The 16,317-nt window shown below is 42.1% G+C and overlaps 1 protein-coding gene across 5 annotated transcripts in view; it reads left to right on the top strand.

Moving 5' to 3' along the window:
• Positions 1-16,317, top strand: part of FNIP2 (folliculin interacting protein 2) — a 131,938-nt gene that overhangs the window by 90,971 nt on the left and 24,650 nt on the right. For all 5 annotated transcript variants that reach the window (XM_043566475.1, XM_043566494.1, XM_043566469.1 and 2 more), the window contains 5 exons: positions 2,486-2,687; positions 3,132-3,220; positions 6,176-6,322; positions 6,440-6,609; positions 14,452-15,805. In XM_043566475.1, the coding sequence (XP_043422410.1) occupies positions 2,486-2,687; positions 3,132-3,220; positions 6,176-6,322; positions 6,440-6,609; positions 14,452-15,805 (1,962 nt within the window). The remainder of the gene's footprint in view (positions 1-2,485; positions 2,688-3,131; positions 3,221-6,175; positions 6,323-6,439; positions 6,610-14,451; positions 15,806-16,317) is intronic.

The raw sequence follows: 16,317 nt of genomic DNA, 5'->3' as shown, positions 1-16,317 counted from the left end.
CTTACAGGGTGATTTGAGGGTGAGAAGATACGGTGAAGTATTTGGGTACATACTCAAATGTTTTAAAACATTCTGAAATGTTCTTTCATTGTGGAATAATTTTAAAAATACAATTACAGTACTATATGATCTGATTTGCACAGTTGATCTAAGACTTCAGAATGAAGCTCTGTTGCGTTAGAATCCAGGAATCCAGTGGAGAGAGGGGCATCTGGGTGGCTCAGTTGGTTAAGCATCTGATTCTTTTTTTTTTTTACATTTAAAAAAATATTTTTCTTTATTTTTGAGAGAGAGAGAGAGAGAGTGAGCAAGCAAGCATGAGCGGGGAAGGGCAGAGAGAGGGAGGGAGACACACAATCCAAAGCAGGCTCCAGGCTCTGAGCTGTCAGCACAGAGCCCAACGTGGGGCTCGAACTCTTGAAACTGTGAGATCATGACCTGAGCTGAAGTTGGACACTTAAACTGACTGAGCCACCCAGGAGCCCCAAGCATCTGATTCTTGATTTAGGCTCGGGTCATGACCTCAGGGTCATGAAATCAAGCCCGAGTAGGACTCTGCACGGGGCATGGAGCCTGCTTAAGATTCTCTCTCTCCCTCTACTCTTCCCCACCTCTCCCCCCACCCAAAAATAGAATGCATTAGACAGACACAGTGAAGCAAGTAAGAACTACGCAGGGCTATTGTAGCTGTGGAAGTTTTTCAGAAATTCAGTAGGTGGCACTCTGTGCTGTGTTAAGACAGAGTTGGCTATTGTTTATACGATAGAGATGAAGACGATGCATAAAAACGCATGGGGTTAAGTGTTTATTACAATTTCATTATTAAGGACCATATTGGCCAAAGATAAGTGGACTGAGATGGTCATTTTACTTGGGAAAAGAAGAGAAGTAGGAGATGCCAGACAAAAAAAAAGAAAAGGTTGTGAGAAAGTGTTGATAAATATAATATCAGAACTTCCTATAAAATAGAAATAAACTGGTGCAAAAAACAAAGTTATAGTACAGGTACTTTGGAAAAGGAGAATATTTACTGTATGGAATTTCTTTGTATGAAATTAAAATTCTAAGATAGGCTCAGGGTCTTTTTTTTTTTTTTTTAATGAGCAGATGATTAGGATCTAGGGATTTTTCAGAGAAAACAGTTGATGATTTATTATAATGCACAGCATTTACAACAGTACCTGGAGATCATGCCTTGCCAGTGGCATGTCTGTTAGCGCCTGTTACTGGCTTATCAACCACATCTACATCTCTGGGATCTTGCTTGAAGTTGACAGAAACAGTAGCATATCTTTCCTGAGGTTAGAACAAGATGTCTGTCCCCTTTCCTTTAAAAGTAAAATGGCTTTCCTGACCAAAACACTTTTTATGCATGCATGTTTTCAGAGGTATGGATATGTTCAAAATCACAGGAACATTATAGGCTATGAGTGGAGCACTAAACAAGTTTAAGATCAAGAGTATGGAGGCCAGCTGCCTTGAATCCTGCCAAGCATAAGTAATTGCTTTATTGTAATTTGTGGTAAAGAAAATAGAGGAAGCAGTCCTCTCCCATATTCTGCAGATATACAAGACTAAATGGTGAAGTCAGTGAGAAAGAGAAAGTTAATTGCATACTTACGGTGTGCCAGGCAAGGTGCTTTCATTTGCAATATATTATGTCCTTTCCTTTTGGTATCTTTGTAGAAAAAAAATTATTTTCGCTTTTGCTGTTAGTAACTATGTGCTAGTTATGCTGTTTTTTTCAGAATAGCTAAATAAGGGGGTTAGGCCATATTTGTGAGTCTTCCCCCTTAAGACAAATTGAGTATATATTCATAATTTATTGGCTTCATGATTCTCTTATCATAGAAGTGGACTCTCTCAAAAGAACCGTAAGTTTTTTTTAAGAATTTACACAGAAGAGAGAGAAGTCTTTCTGCTTGGGGGATTTCCCAGAGAGCTTAATCAATTGCGTGGCTTAATCTGAGCATTTACTGGAGTAACTTCATGTAATGGATTTAATAGCCTTGGGAAAGTCAGCCTCAACTACCAGTAGTTCCAAACATGATGCATTGGTTAAACAGAATACCACAGGATCATTTCCCTTCTAATGTTCTTATCTTTTGCTATCTATCAACCAAAACAAAGGGCCTCTGTTTTGAGTGACCAGATGTGTCTCGCCCCTTCCTAAATACCACCAATCTGATGTAAAATTATCCAAGGGAAAAAGACTAAGAGTCTAACAAGAGCATATTTAAGGTTACTTTTAATTTTTATTTAAGTTTCTTTTTGTGTTAAATACGCTGTGGTAAGTTGAGGTTTTCATTTTTCATGACAGAATTAGAGAAAAGAATGAATTCCAAGTAGATGAAACTCTTGGTTCAGACTCCGGAGTGTTCACATTAGCTTTCTGAATTTCTGAATGGCATCCCCTGGCACTGCAGTTTATCTTCAGTGTGATTCTTTGATGTATGGCAACTTTTCAAACTTACTGTTCCTGCAGGTCAACTGATGAAACATTCAGCCTGGCTGAAGAAACCTGTAGTTCTAATCCGGCCATAGTTCGGAGGAAGAAAATTGCCATAAGCATCATCTTTTCTCTGTGTGAGAAAGAAGAGGCACAAAGGAATTTCCAGGACTTCTTTTTTTCTCATTTCCCCCTTTTTGAGTCTCACATGAACAGGCTGAAGAGTGCAATTGAAAAGGTAATAAGAATGTAATCTAGGGGCACCTGGCTGTGTCAGTCAATAGAGCATGCAACTCTTGATCTCAGCATTGTGAGTTCAAGCCCCATGTTGCATGTAGAAATTACTTAAAAATAATATCTTTAAAAAAAAAGACTGTAATCTTGTGTCAAATAGAGAAGTGATTATAGGGCTTAAGATGGTAGAATCTCATGGTTTATGATCAGATCCCTTTTTTAGAGAACTTAAATCACCTGCAACAGTAATAGATCCTTTAATACATTGATATTAGATATCAGACATTAGATTGTTTTAGGAAAGGAAATGACTGCTTTCTGATGACTTAAGTCATTACTACAGTGAGTGTTTTCATTATACTAGTATTTTATTAATAAATGCCCAGTGGTAAACAGTTATAAAGGAATTTCTTCTCAGAAAGTAAATTTTTTTCTCTCTTCAATGAAGGCCATGATCTCCTGCAGGAAGATAGCAGAATCAAGTCTCCGTGTCCAGTTTTATGTCAGCCGTCTGATGGAAGCTCTGGGAGAATTCAGGTACGTTGACAAAGTCTGGCAAATCCAACAGGATAAATTTATAAGTGGCAGTAGCGGTGGCAGCCATGGATCTGGGGATACATGGAGACATTAATTGGAAGAATTTAGGGGCTGGCGATTACTGGTCACTTTAGCAGCTCCTTCCTTCAAGATGGAAACCCAGATCAAATAGAGCAGAATGTTTAAGTCACACAGCACCACATAATCCACACTGCTGCCTGACAGTCTTTGATTGCTTTTAATGAGATGAATGGAGAAAACTAATATTTATGTGTCTCTTATAAGCCTGTTCATTATTTCATGTCATCCTCACAAAAGCCCTACGAGTAAGCACTATTAACTGACCCCACTTTACAGTTGTGAAGGCTTGAGTTCAGGGACACTCATCCAGAGCATAGCTGGAGAGGGGCACCTGGGTGGCTCAGTCGGTTAAGTGTCTGACTCTTGATCTCGGAGTCATGAGTGTAAGCCCCATGTTGGGCTCCACACTGGGAGTGGAGCCCCCTTAAAAAAAAAATTTAAGGGGTGCCTGGGTGGCTCAGTCGGTTAAGCGTCTGACTTCAGCTCAGGTCACGATCTCACGGTCCGTGAGTTCGAGCCCCGCGTCGGCCTCTGGGCTGATGATGGCCCAGAGCCAGGAGCCTGCTTCCGATTCTGTGTCTCCCTCTCTCTCTGACCCTCCCCCGTTCATGCTCTGTCTCTCTCTGTCTCAAAAATAAATAAACGTTAAAAAAAAAAAATTTAAAAAGAAACAAAAATAAAAAGAGCACAGCATAGCTGGAGAGCATATATGTGTCAGGCAGATATACCTTCCAGCTTACCAGGACAGTCCTTGTTTATACCCAGTGCCCTCTCATAAGTATCCTGGTCTGAACACTAAATTAGTGTGTCTTCATTGTCAGTTTTTAATTCATGATCTTTGTACTTTGGAGACTGGTTTTCTGTAGTCTTTGCTCCTAATATCTGGGTAGGAAGGTGTAGTGTAGAGGGTAGGACTCTCCTTCACCATGCTAACCTGGGGTTCTTGCACCATTTCTTTGAGCCAGTTTCTCAATGGGGAGTGGAATCATATTCCAAAGCCATCATGAACTAATAAGTCAAACTGTTATTCTGTAGCTGAAAGATAAAAGAATTTTTACAGGGGTGCCTGGGAGGCTCAGTTGGTTAAGTGTCCAACTCTTGATTTCATCTCAGGTCATGATCTCACGGTTCATGAGATCGAGCCCTGCCTTGGGCTCCACGCTGACACCCACACCCACACCAGTGTGACAGTGTGGAGACTGCTTGGAATTCTTCCTCTTCCTCTCTCTCTCTCCCCCCAACTCGTGTTCTCTTTCTCTCTCAAAATAAATAAATGAACATGAAAAAAAATTCTTTATAGTTTTTAGAATTTTAGAACATTGGGGTGTTTTTGTTTTTGTTTTTGTTTTTTAGTTTATTTTGAGAGAGAGAGACAGAGAGAGAGAGGGCACACACACTTGGGGAAGGGACAGAGAGAGAGAGAGAGAGAGAGAGAGAGAGAGAATCCCAAGCAGGTTTCACACCATCAGCACGGAGCCCCATGCAGGGCTCAAACCCATGAATCTCAAGATGGTAACTTGAGCCAAAAAGTTGGATGCTTAACAGACTGAGCCACCCAGGCATCCCTAGAACATTTTTTTGATGATTAAGGTATATGCTGGTGAATTCTATATGGCTACTTGAAACAGTATCTCCAGTGGTCTTTGAACCTTGCGTTATGTGTAAAGTACTCAGATAGCACATTTGTCATTATCTGGTGATTGTCAAGACCTAAGTCATATATTTGAGAAATAGTGTGGAGTTGTGCTAGTTTGATTAAAGTATTAATTTTTCAGAGGTCAAGAATCTGAAAGTACAGAACCAGAAAGCCTCACTTATTCAAAGACACGTCTTATTCTTACTTCAACAACCTACCCTTCCAGAAATGGTGACAAAATATAGTGTTACCAATGGGAGACCTAGTTTTAGTAAATAATTCCCAGTTCTGTGTGACTGTAATCTGTCATTGCTACCTAACTCAGCAGATGTGTTTTGGCCAAGATGACGTTCTCTTGTATCTCCGTTGATTTAGGCACATAGCTAGAAAATCAGAATATGTCTTATTGTCTTTATTTGGAGTGAATATATCCTCCAGTGGGGGTCCTAAGCTAAGTTAGTGTGCTCTTTGGAAAAACATTTATGAGTCATGAAGCTTAGAGTAAGGCCTTGGCACCAGGTGTTGGGAAACCTGAAGTCTCATCCTGACCTTGTCATTCAGTGTCTTATATAAGTAACTTAATTTCTCTAGGCCTCAGTTTCTATATCTGTAAAGTGATAAAGCTACATTAGTCAGTTTTGCTAATAGCTTATAGTTCTAAGAATTTGATTCTGTTAGTCCATATAGAAACTCAGTATATATCATGAAGAAGAGCCATTTATGTAGTTTTTTCATCTGAAATCAATAGGGTGCTTTGGCTTAGAGAACTAAGCACTAACTAGCACTTGGGAGAGCTGAGTTGCCTTTGGCCACATTTTTAAATAGCATGTACTTTCCTTCTTCCTTTATTTCTTTACTGTAAAAACAAATGCAAATTTTGATAATAGGCATTGTGAAAACAAATCATTTAAAAAATGGATATTTTATATCAAGGGTTAGTATGCCTTTTCCATAAAGAGTCTCTGTCATAGCTCCTCAACTTTGCCATTCTGCAAAAAGCAGCAATAGATAATGTATAAATGAATGAGCTTGGCAGTGTTCCAATAAAATGTTATTTACAAAAAAGGTGGCAGGTTTGGCCTCTGGATCATAGTTTGCTGATCTCTGTTTTATATCCTGTTTGAATCCCTCAAGGGCTACATAGATCCAGATTATTGTTTTCTTCTTTATTCCTTTATACAGAGATTATCCAAAATAATATTTGTGACAGTTTTATGTCTCCCTTCTCTTTTCTATAGAGGAACTATCTGGAACTTATATTCCGTTCCAAGGATAGCTGAACCCGTATGGCTTACCATGATGTCCAGCACCTTGGAAAAAACCCAGCTCTGCCAGCGCTTTCTCAAGGAGTTTACACTTCTGATAGAACAGATCAACAAAAATCAGTAAGCTTCAAATCTCTGAAGCCTTTTTGCAACTTCCATGGCCAGTGTCTGTGGTGTATGTGACATGCCTCTTCCTGCATTGACTCATCTGGTTGTATTTTCTTCCATTTCTCCAAGGTTTTTTGCTGCCTTACTGACTGCAGTGTTAACCTACCACCTGGCCTGGGTACCGACTGTCATGCCTGTTGATCACCCTCCCATTAAAGCCTTCTCAGAGAAACGCACCTCTCAGTCAGTGAACACGCTGGCCAAAACACATCCATATAATCCTCTCTGGGCACAGCTGGGTTAGTACCTAATTTGACTATTCAGAGACTCTATGGGGTGGAATGGAGAAAATGCTAGAATTTTTTGTTGATATTGGCTTTCCATCCCGGAGATTCAGGAGTTGTCCCTGGACAGGCAGATGATAGGAGACTGGCCCACAGGGTCTAGTTGTAGGGCAACCCCTTCCTCTCCTTCCCCGCCGCTGGCAGCTTTGTTGTGCTCTTCTGAAGCGGAACAGGTAAATCGTTCTCCCATACCACAGTGGCAGTTCACCCTAGAGCAGGGTTTCTTAACCTCAGCATTATTGATATTTGGACCAGATAATTCTTTGTGGGGTGGGGTTTGGGAGGGCTGTCTTGTGCATTTAGGGTGTTAGCAGCATTAGTGGCCTTTGTTCACTAGCTACCAGTGAAACACCCCCTTCAGAGTTGTGACAATCAAAAATGTCTCCGAACATTGTTCCTGGGTGGCAAGACACTCTCTGGCTGAGAACCACTGCCCTCAAGGATGGACTTGGTTAGAGAAAAATAGGAGAAAAAGAAAGTAACATACTATAATTTTACTACCTTTACAACTTTAGCTTGAGTTAGGAACCTTGTCTTTCTCTATACCACTTCCTTGCAATTAGATGGTGGCATTTATTTCCTCAAAGCTTTGCACGTAGGCATGGTACAGAAATCTAATGCTTTGGCATGGTTGGTTATAAAGTTTGGGACTTGTGAGTTCAAAGTGGCATATTTGGGTTCATGTGGACAAGAGCTCTACTCTTGGACCTCTCACTCATCAATCATGTAGAGTAACACAGTTAAACTTGCTGCCCACGCTGATCCAGATCCTATGCTAGATGCCAGGGATATAGGGTTAACACACACTGCTTAGCTTGGGGAAGCTAGCTGCCTAATGGAGGTGGCAGATTTGTATTCAGATGATCTCAAAACATCCTGATTACTCCTTTGATAGGAGAAGGATGCAAGACAGAGACAGTATAGTGTGAAGGTTAAGGGTATAGGTGCCACAGCCAGACTACATAGATCAAATCCAGTCTCCATGGGCAAGTGCCTTAACCTCTCTGTGTCTCAGTTTCTTTTTTTTTTTTTTTTTTAATTTTTTTTTTTTCAACATTTATTTATTTTTGGGACAGAGAGAGACAGAGCATGAATGGGGGAGGGGCAGAGAGAGAGGGAGACACAGAATCGGAAACAGGCTCCAGGCTCTGAGCCATCAGCCCAGAGCCTGACGCGGGGCTCGAACTCACGGACCGCGAGATCGTGACCTGGCTGAAGTCGGACGCTTAACCGACTGCGCCACCCAGGCGCCCCATCAGTTTCTTTATCTGTAAAATGGGATGATAATAGTTAATGGTTGCTGTGGGATTTACTTCTATGTAAAGCACTTTTGTTATTTATGCTGCTGATGAAAATATTAATGTTAGAGAGGCACTGGGAGACAAAGTGAGGGGATGGAGGGGATTTTCAAGGAAGGCTTGCTTAAGGAAATGTTAAAATGGCATTTTCCAGAAGTACGGACTAGGGAAGCACACTCTAATCTTAGAAAATGGCATGTTATAATAACAATAATGAAAACTTGACACTGTGAACCAAGCATTGTTTTAAGTGCTTTTTGCATGTATTAATTAATTAGATTCTCATTCCAAACCTATTATTATTTGTCCTCACATTATAGATAATAAAGATGTCTTGCCCTTGTGACCCGGATTTAAGAAAGAGAATACATGTCTCACAGTTAGGGGGATAATAGGTACATGTTAAATGAATTAATTAAAGAATTTATGGATGTTAAAAATGGACTTAATACAACCAATCAGTACCGAGCTCAGAAGAACTCAGAGTATGCCTCACTCTGGGTTATACAGTTCTGGGGAGGACAGAGCATTATTGTTGTTGTTATGGAACAATAGTCTTGAAAAAATGCAGTATCGTTAAGTGGCAAAGGGAAGGGGGCTAGATATTAAGGAAACATGGTGTTTCATGCTGCCGGGTCACCCATTTAAAAACAATGCTAATTAAACATTGTACATTTAATTAGATGAATGTATTTATAATTAGACACGCTTCCCATTTGAAATTTAAATAGTTGAGAGCCTGTGTTTGGCATTACAAGGCAACGTCCCTTCCTATGAGCTCATAGTCGTGTAGTAGGTCATGTATTATTGCCCTTCCCTCCCCCAGACCATCCAGCAGGGGTCTGGCAGTTGACAGAGCAGAGTCTTGTGATAGCTTTGTAAAGCCAAGTGTAAATGGTGGTTGAGTTTCCATCATTACAAAAAATCAAGCAGCTTCAGTGGGGGAGCCACTTCCAATTATTATTATTTTTATTAAATATTTACCAAGTCCCAGTAAATAGGAAAATACAAATTTCTGGGAATATGCAATGGTGCGGAGGTAATTTTATTCCAGGTTCCTAAGTTGTAGAAAAGACTCTATTTTGAATTATTTCAAAGGCTTATCTGAACGCTTGCCAGAGCGGGTACCACTGCTGTGCCCACCTCTGCCTGGCTCGTTGGCATTCTCAGGAAAGTGGGGAGAGAAGCTGAAAGCAACCAGCCCTTGGGGTCTATCACACCCTCACTGGCCTGCTCTCCAGGAGCTCAGCCATCCTCACCCTGCCTAACATGAGCACTCTACACAAGGACTTTCCAAAGCTGGATCACCAGCCATTAGTGGCTTGTGGAAGCAATTTTGTGGGTCAGAAAAGCATTTAAAAGGGTCAGTACAATAGAAAATATCAGAGTGACACAGGTACTGTTTTGTAAAATGTTTGTTTCAGGGGATGAGTGAGGTTGCAGTATAAAATGTATTTCTGTCGTGGGATGGGTACGCATAGTTTGAAAGGCAATTTCTTTCACCACTGAAATTATAATGAAAATAACTTTAAAAAACGATACGGAGAAAACTCCCACCTGCTCAGAAATTAAACAACCCATTTTACATAACCCAAAAGGCAGATAATACTTCACAAGGGAAATTAGAAAATATTTTGAATTAAATAATAATAAAGATAGAATAAATTACAATGTGTGGGCCTCGGGAAACACTATAGAGGGGAACTTTGTAGCATACACGTTTATTAGAATGTAATCTAGGAGAAAGTGGCCCTTTAAGATCCTTGGCTTCTCTCCTCGTCTCTTTTTAAAAACATTTTCTTTCAGTTCCTCCCTCTGTTTTGGTTTCTCCCTCCATGTTCCCCCCACCTTTCCCACCCTTTCTCTGTCCTCCCCTTATAGCGCTCCTACGTTCTCAGTTTCTCAGCTTTCCGGTTTCTATCTATTCACTGTCCCCTTGATAGTTTTTCATGTCCCCCTCTGTGGGCGTCACCCTTACTGCTTTCCTCACCTCTTTTTGCTTCTCTCAGATTCTCTGCTGTTTGTACCTCTTCACCTCCAACCTCCTTTCTTTCTCCTTTCCTCTCACCTTTCGCTCTGTCTTCCTCTCCTCCTTTTGGACCCCCCCTTTATGTTCTCTGAGCCAGCTTTCCCTTCCTCTGCCTGCTCTTCTCACTCCTTGTTCCATGCTGGTTGTCTCCTTCCCTTTGGGTCTCTCCTCTCCCTGCACCTGGCTCCCTTCCTGCTTTATGCACTCTCTGCCTTTCGTCTGTCTCCTTTACCTTCTCTCATTTTCTTGCTTTTTTTAAGTTTAAATTTTATATATTTTTTCTTTTGGATATATTTTTTAATGTTTCTTTTTAAGAGTGAGAGAGCATGTACAAGCGGGGGAGGGGCAAAGAGAGGGGGAGACACAGAATCTGAAGCAGGCTCCAGGCTCTGATCTGTCAGCACAGAGCCTGACACGGGGCTCAAACCCACAAACCGCGAGATCGTGACCCGAGCCGAAGTCGGAAGCTTAACTGAGCCACCCAGGCGCCCCTTTTTAATATTTATTGATTTTGAGAGAGAGAGGGAAAGGCAGAGAGAGAGAATCCCAAGTAGGCTCCGTGCTGTCAGTGCACAGCCCGAAATGGGGCTTGAACACACAAACCGTGAGATCATGACCTGAGCCGAAATGAAGTCGGACGCTCAAGTGACTGAGCCACCCAGGCATCCTTAAATTTGTATTTTAAATTGTGGTTTTAAAAAAGCCCAGAACATAGCATTTACCATCTCAACCATTTCTAAGTGTACAGTTCAGTAATGTTAAGTCTATTCACATTGTTGTGCAACTTCATTTTATAAAATACTACTCATGAAAACAAAGGAATCTACTCTAAAATTAGTGGCTTTGTCAGTCCAGGGCCCAAAAAATTGTCTTCCAGTTGAAGATCCAGTAAATCTGTAATATTACAGGTCTCTTATTTTCATGATGCATGATTTTATGAAGACTGACCCTAAAATAAAGGCACTGTTTCCACACGCAATTGCCGTCATTACTTTATACAGCTTAAATTATTGTAGATCGTATTTTTTTAGATTTTTCAGAAATGTTTATTTATTTTGAGAGAAAGTGAGAGAGAGTGAGTGGGGGAGGGGCAGGAGAGAGAGACTCTCAAGCAGGCTCTGCTGTCAGTGCAGAGCCTGACTCAGGGTTCAAACCCACAAACCGTGAGATCATGACCTGAGCCAAAATCAAGAGTCAGACACTTAACTGACTGAGCCATCCAGGCACCTGATAAATTGTATTTTTATTTTATTTTTATTTTTTATTTTTTTATGAATACAATTTATTGTCAAATTGGCTTACATACAATACCCAGTGTTCATCCCAAGTGCCCTCCTCAGTGCCCATCACCCATTTTCCCCTCTCTCCCACCCTCCCATCCACCCTCAGTTTATTCTCTGTATTTAAGAGTCTCTTGTGGTTTGCCTCCCTCTCTCTCTGTTTGTAACTTTTTTTTTTCCTTTTCCCTTCCCCCATGGTCTTCTGTTAAGTTTCTCAAGATCCATATATGACTGAAAACATATGATATCTGTCCTTCTCTGACTGACTTATTTCACTTAGCATAATACCCTCTAGTTCCATCCACATTGCTACAAATGGCATGATTTCATTCTTTCTCATTGCCAAGTAGTATTCCATTGTATATATAAACCACATCTTCTTTATCCATTCATCAGTTGATGGATATTGAGGCTCTTTCTATAATTTGGCTATTGTTGAAAGCGCTGCTACAAACAATGGGGTAAACGTGCCCCTATGCATCAGCACTCCTGTATCCCTTGGGAAAATTCCTAGCAGTGCTGTTGCTGGCTCATAGGGTAGATTTATTTTTAATCTTTTGAGGAACCTCCACACTGTTTTCCAGAGTGGCTGCACCAGTGTGCATTCCCACCAACAGTGCAAGAGGGTTCCCATTTCGCCACATCCTCGCCAGCATCTGTAGTTTCCTGAGTTGTTCATTTTAGCACTCTGACCAGTGTGAGGTGGTATCTCAGTGTGACTTTGATTTGTATTTCCCTGATGATGAGTGACATTGAGCATCTTTTCATGTGTTTGTTGGCCATCTGGCTGTCTTCTTTGGAAAAGTGTCTATTCATCTTTCTGCCCATTTCTTCGCTGGATTATTTGTTTTTCAGGTGTTGAGTTTGGTAAATTCTTTGTAGATTTTGGATACTAGCCCTTTATCCGACAGGTCATTTGCAGATATCTTTTCCCATTCTGTTGGGTTGATTGTTGTTTTTGTTGATTGTTTCCTTTGCAGTGCAGAAGCTTTTTATCTTGATGAGGTCCCAGTAGTTCATTTTTGCTTTTATTTCCCTTGCCTTTGGAGATGTGTCGAGTAAGAAATTGCTGTGGCTGAGGTCAGAGAGGTTGTTGCCTGCTTTCTCCTCTAGGGTTTTGATGGTTTCCTGTCTCACATTTAGGTCTTTTATCCATTTTGAGTTTATTTTTGTGTATGGTGTAAGAAAGTGGTCTAGTTTCATTCTTCTGCATGTTGCTGTCCAGTTCTCCCAGCCCCATTTGCTAAAGAGACTATCTTTTTTCCATTGGATACTCTTTCCTGCTTTGTCAAAGATTAGTTGGCCATACATTTGTGGGTCCAATTCCGGGTTGTCTATTCTATTCCATTGATCTGAGTGTCCGTTTTTGTGCCAATACCATACTATCTTGATGATTACAGCTTTGTAGTAGAGGCTATGCAACCACAAAAGACCCTGAGTAGCCAAACTAATATTGAAGAAGAAAACCAAAGCAGGAAACATCATAAATTGTATTTTTAGTAGCTTTCCTTGCTTTCTTTTTTCCCCATTTATTAGTTATTAAAATGTGCAATGCCAAATGTTCAATGCATTGCTAAAAAATATTGTCATTCTGAGTGGCCTTTCTTTCCTCTGTGGTTTTTTTTTTTGTACCAGATTTCAGATATGTAATGGTTATCCTCTTTATTAACATTGAGACTGATTTAACAAGAACATCCCTTGAATTTCTGAAATGACTGATCCCCCTGCAGCAATGAGAGGTCTAGAAAGTTTTCTCAAACAGAAATACTCGTCCTAGCATCAGACTACAGTCTTGAGTTATTCTTTTGAATTCCTGAATGATCTGTCAGTTACAAAAGCCTCAAAGATAAAGCTTGATTAGCCTGTAGTCTTTTTATAGAGAGGATTCTTTAAAGTCATTTGTGTCCTGCCCTTTAAATGTTTTCAGGAGCAGTAGCTTTACACTAGGGAATACTCTCCAGAGGGGGTATTTCCTGATGGTTCCCAGGGGCAAGTACTTCCTGATGGTTCCCATAACTTTTTCCTGTCTCAATCTGTTGGTATAATTAGTTTTATCTAGTATGTGCTCTAATAAAAATGCATTCCCTTCTCTCTCTAGATGCATTCCTCAGATGAGTTCTAACTTCCTGAGCTCTTATTTATAACTGTTACCATGTACCTCCTCTCCTTTATTTAGTATCTTTGCAAGTTTTGACTTATTCCATCATTCTGATTATTCTCTTAATGATTTCTAACTCAGGGTTGGTTATACAAGGATATAAACAGGATAAATCCACGCAAATCACTTAGCACTCTGCCTGCACACTCAGTAAATGTTGGCTGTTTGTTGTAATTGTCAGTATTATTATTATCAAAGCATTTCAAACAGTAATCAGATTGTCAAATGGCAATACTTTCAATAGGCGTTTAACAAATACTTTTGATGGAAAGCTTATACTGCTGGGCTCATTGACATATTTGCTCTTATTAGCCCTTCTTCCACCTTTAAGCTAAATTTTTGTGGTTCATTACATAGTTTTTAATCAACTTGTCAGGATATAACTTATGGGACGTGTTTTCTTCCAGTAGGATTTTCAGGTGAAGTAATGGAAAATAAATTCAGATTCATTATTCATGACTAAGTGATTTCTTCTTGTTAATCACATTGGTTCTACTTGGTGTGTGTGTGTGTGTGTGTGTGTGTGTGTGTGTGTGTGTGTGTATTGAGGGAATTCTGAGCAGGCCATTTCATTAAGTATTTTGAATTGATTCACTACACTTCTGTTCAGAGATCCCTGAATTTGGATTTTACCCCAAGGTCTATTGTCCTGGGATTGTTCTGAAAAAAATCCCATCATTCTTGTTTCCAAGATACAGTATTTGATTTGTATAGTGAGCTGAGGGAGCCAGCTCTAGTGGGGGCTGGCCTGCCCAGCGAGCTGTGTGGGAAGTCCTAACGAGCACGGAGAGGGGCCCTGTACACCAGCACTGTGTCCGTGCACCAGGAGCGGTGAGCCGCAGCCTTACGCTTTCCCTTCCAGAGGCACAGCTAAAACATGGTCATTAGTAGGAATTACCTCTTTGCCCCAGTCAGGTGTGTGAAGAAGCAATCCTAATTTGGGAGTGTAAGTCTTCTGTTTTTCTCTTGTAAAGGTTGACATATCCATGACATGCTTGCCCCAAACAACTTGGTGTGTGTTTTGCTCTCCAGGCGATCTTTACGGAGCCATTGGCTCTCCAGTGAGGCTGACTCGCACGGTGGTGCTGGGGAAGCAGAAGGATCTGGTCCAACGCATACTTTATGTCCTGACCTACTTTCTCCGTTGCTCTGAGCTGCAAGAGAATCAGCTGACCTGGAGTGGGAGTCACAGTGAAGGAGACCAAGTGTTAAATGGGAGCAACATCACCACAGCCTTGGAGAGGGGAGAAGTAGAGGAGTCTGAGTATGTGGTTGTCACAGTGAGAAGTGAGCCTGCTCTGCTTCCCCCCATCCTGCCACCCTCGATGGCTGAGGGAAGGAGCCCCAGGCCTGAGGGGCTGGGTGTGTCCCCAGAGGGCACTGACATTAGAGACCTGTGTCCCAAACCTGACAAAGAAGGAAACAAAAGGGCAGAGCAGAGTTCTCAAGTCTGCGGCATGGAATTCCAAGAGCCAGCATCGGGCAGCTCCTGGAAGTCTCAGGGTGCATTTTGTGGCGAGGAAGAAAGTGAAAAAGAGGCACCACGAGATGACTCTTCAAGACTCTCCAACTGTGAAGTGTTGGGGGCAGGAGTGAAGATCGGCCAGCGAACTGTCAGTGAAGAGTTGAAAGGGGAGATGCCCAAGAAACTCTCAGACCGGTCAGCAGCCTGGCCTTGCCCTGACAGACATTGCTGGGAGAAGCCTCCCTTAGAAAAGGTCACTTTCCACATTGGAAGCTCCGTATCTCCAGAGTCTGACTTCGAAAGCCGCACACAAAAAATGGAGAAGCGGCTAATGGCCTGTAGACAGTATCCAGAGTTAGCCTGCCATCCCTCAGCAGAGTCTGGGATGGCCGCTGACCTGGCTCAGGACCAGCAGGCTTCTCGGTGCTCCTTTACACCTGGCTTCCAAAAGAACATCCCCTGTCCTCAGAACCCGTCTTCTGAGAGGGATGAAGGTGAACTTGAGAGGGGTTTTGCTGAGGACAGAGGCGTCAGAAGCGAGCTTGTGGCAGATGCCGCTGGGCAGCCCGGCCAGTGTGCTGACACGTTGGCACCTGATGGCGGTGCCGCAGGAGCCGGAACGAGGATTCTGGAGAAAACAAGAGGTTTGTATCTGAAGGCTGCGGAGGGACCTTTGATACAGCCTGTTCCAAGCAGGTGTGCACAGCAGGACTCTGGCTTCTCAGGCGCTGCAGATGTCCCCTGTGGGGATGCTGACAGGAAGGCCAACTTCAGGATGGAAGGAGACATTCCCAGGAACGAAAGCTCAGATAGCGCTCTTGGAGACAGTGACGAGGAGGCGTGTGCTTCAGCCTCGCTGAATCTAGAGCACAGCGATGACTGGACTGAAGGAGCCTTGGAAGTGGAGCTGCCTCTGCCCAGGTAACACCGGCAGGCTGGGAAGCAGAAGGAACTGGGTTCAAATACTGGTTTTCTGACTTAACACGCATGACCACATTAGCTGCCCTTGGCCATGTTACACATGATGGCTTTTTTTCTCAGAGCGTTAGTGTTAATCACACCGCTGCACAAGGTTTCGAGCCTGCCTTTTCTCCAAGGGGGATGACAGTGGCTTGGTGCCTCTGAGCTCTCTGAGTGACGAGGCACGCCGTTGCCTTTGCAGCTCTTGTGACATTTTGGGAAGCTCGAGGATATGGTGGAGGTGAGCAGGTATTTTAATTTTCTGTCATCCGCACGGAAGTTGTATGGCTGGCAGCAGATGCCTTGCATCGGAGGCGGTGGATTGCCCTCACCGTGTGGCTTCTCTCCTGCAGCTCAGAGCAGCATGACAGGGTTGGGAAACAACACCTCTTCCTTAACACTCCATCAGGTCGATTATTTGGGCTGTGATGACTGAAAGCAGTAATTAGAGATTTCTGCTGTTCTTCTGCCCT

The sequence above is a fragment of the Prionailurus bengalensis genome, chromosome B1, assembly GCF_016509475.1.
Source record: "Prionailurus bengalensis isolate Pbe53 chromosome B1, Fcat_Pben_1.1_paternal_pri, whole genome shotgun sequence".
Classification (NCBI taxonomy): domain Eukaryota; kingdom Metazoa; phylum Chordata; class Mammalia; order Carnivora; family Felidae; genus Prionailurus; species Prionailurus bengalensis.
The sequence above is the reverse complement of the archived record's forward strand: the minus strand, read 5'-3'. Positions and strand labels throughout refer to the sequence as shown.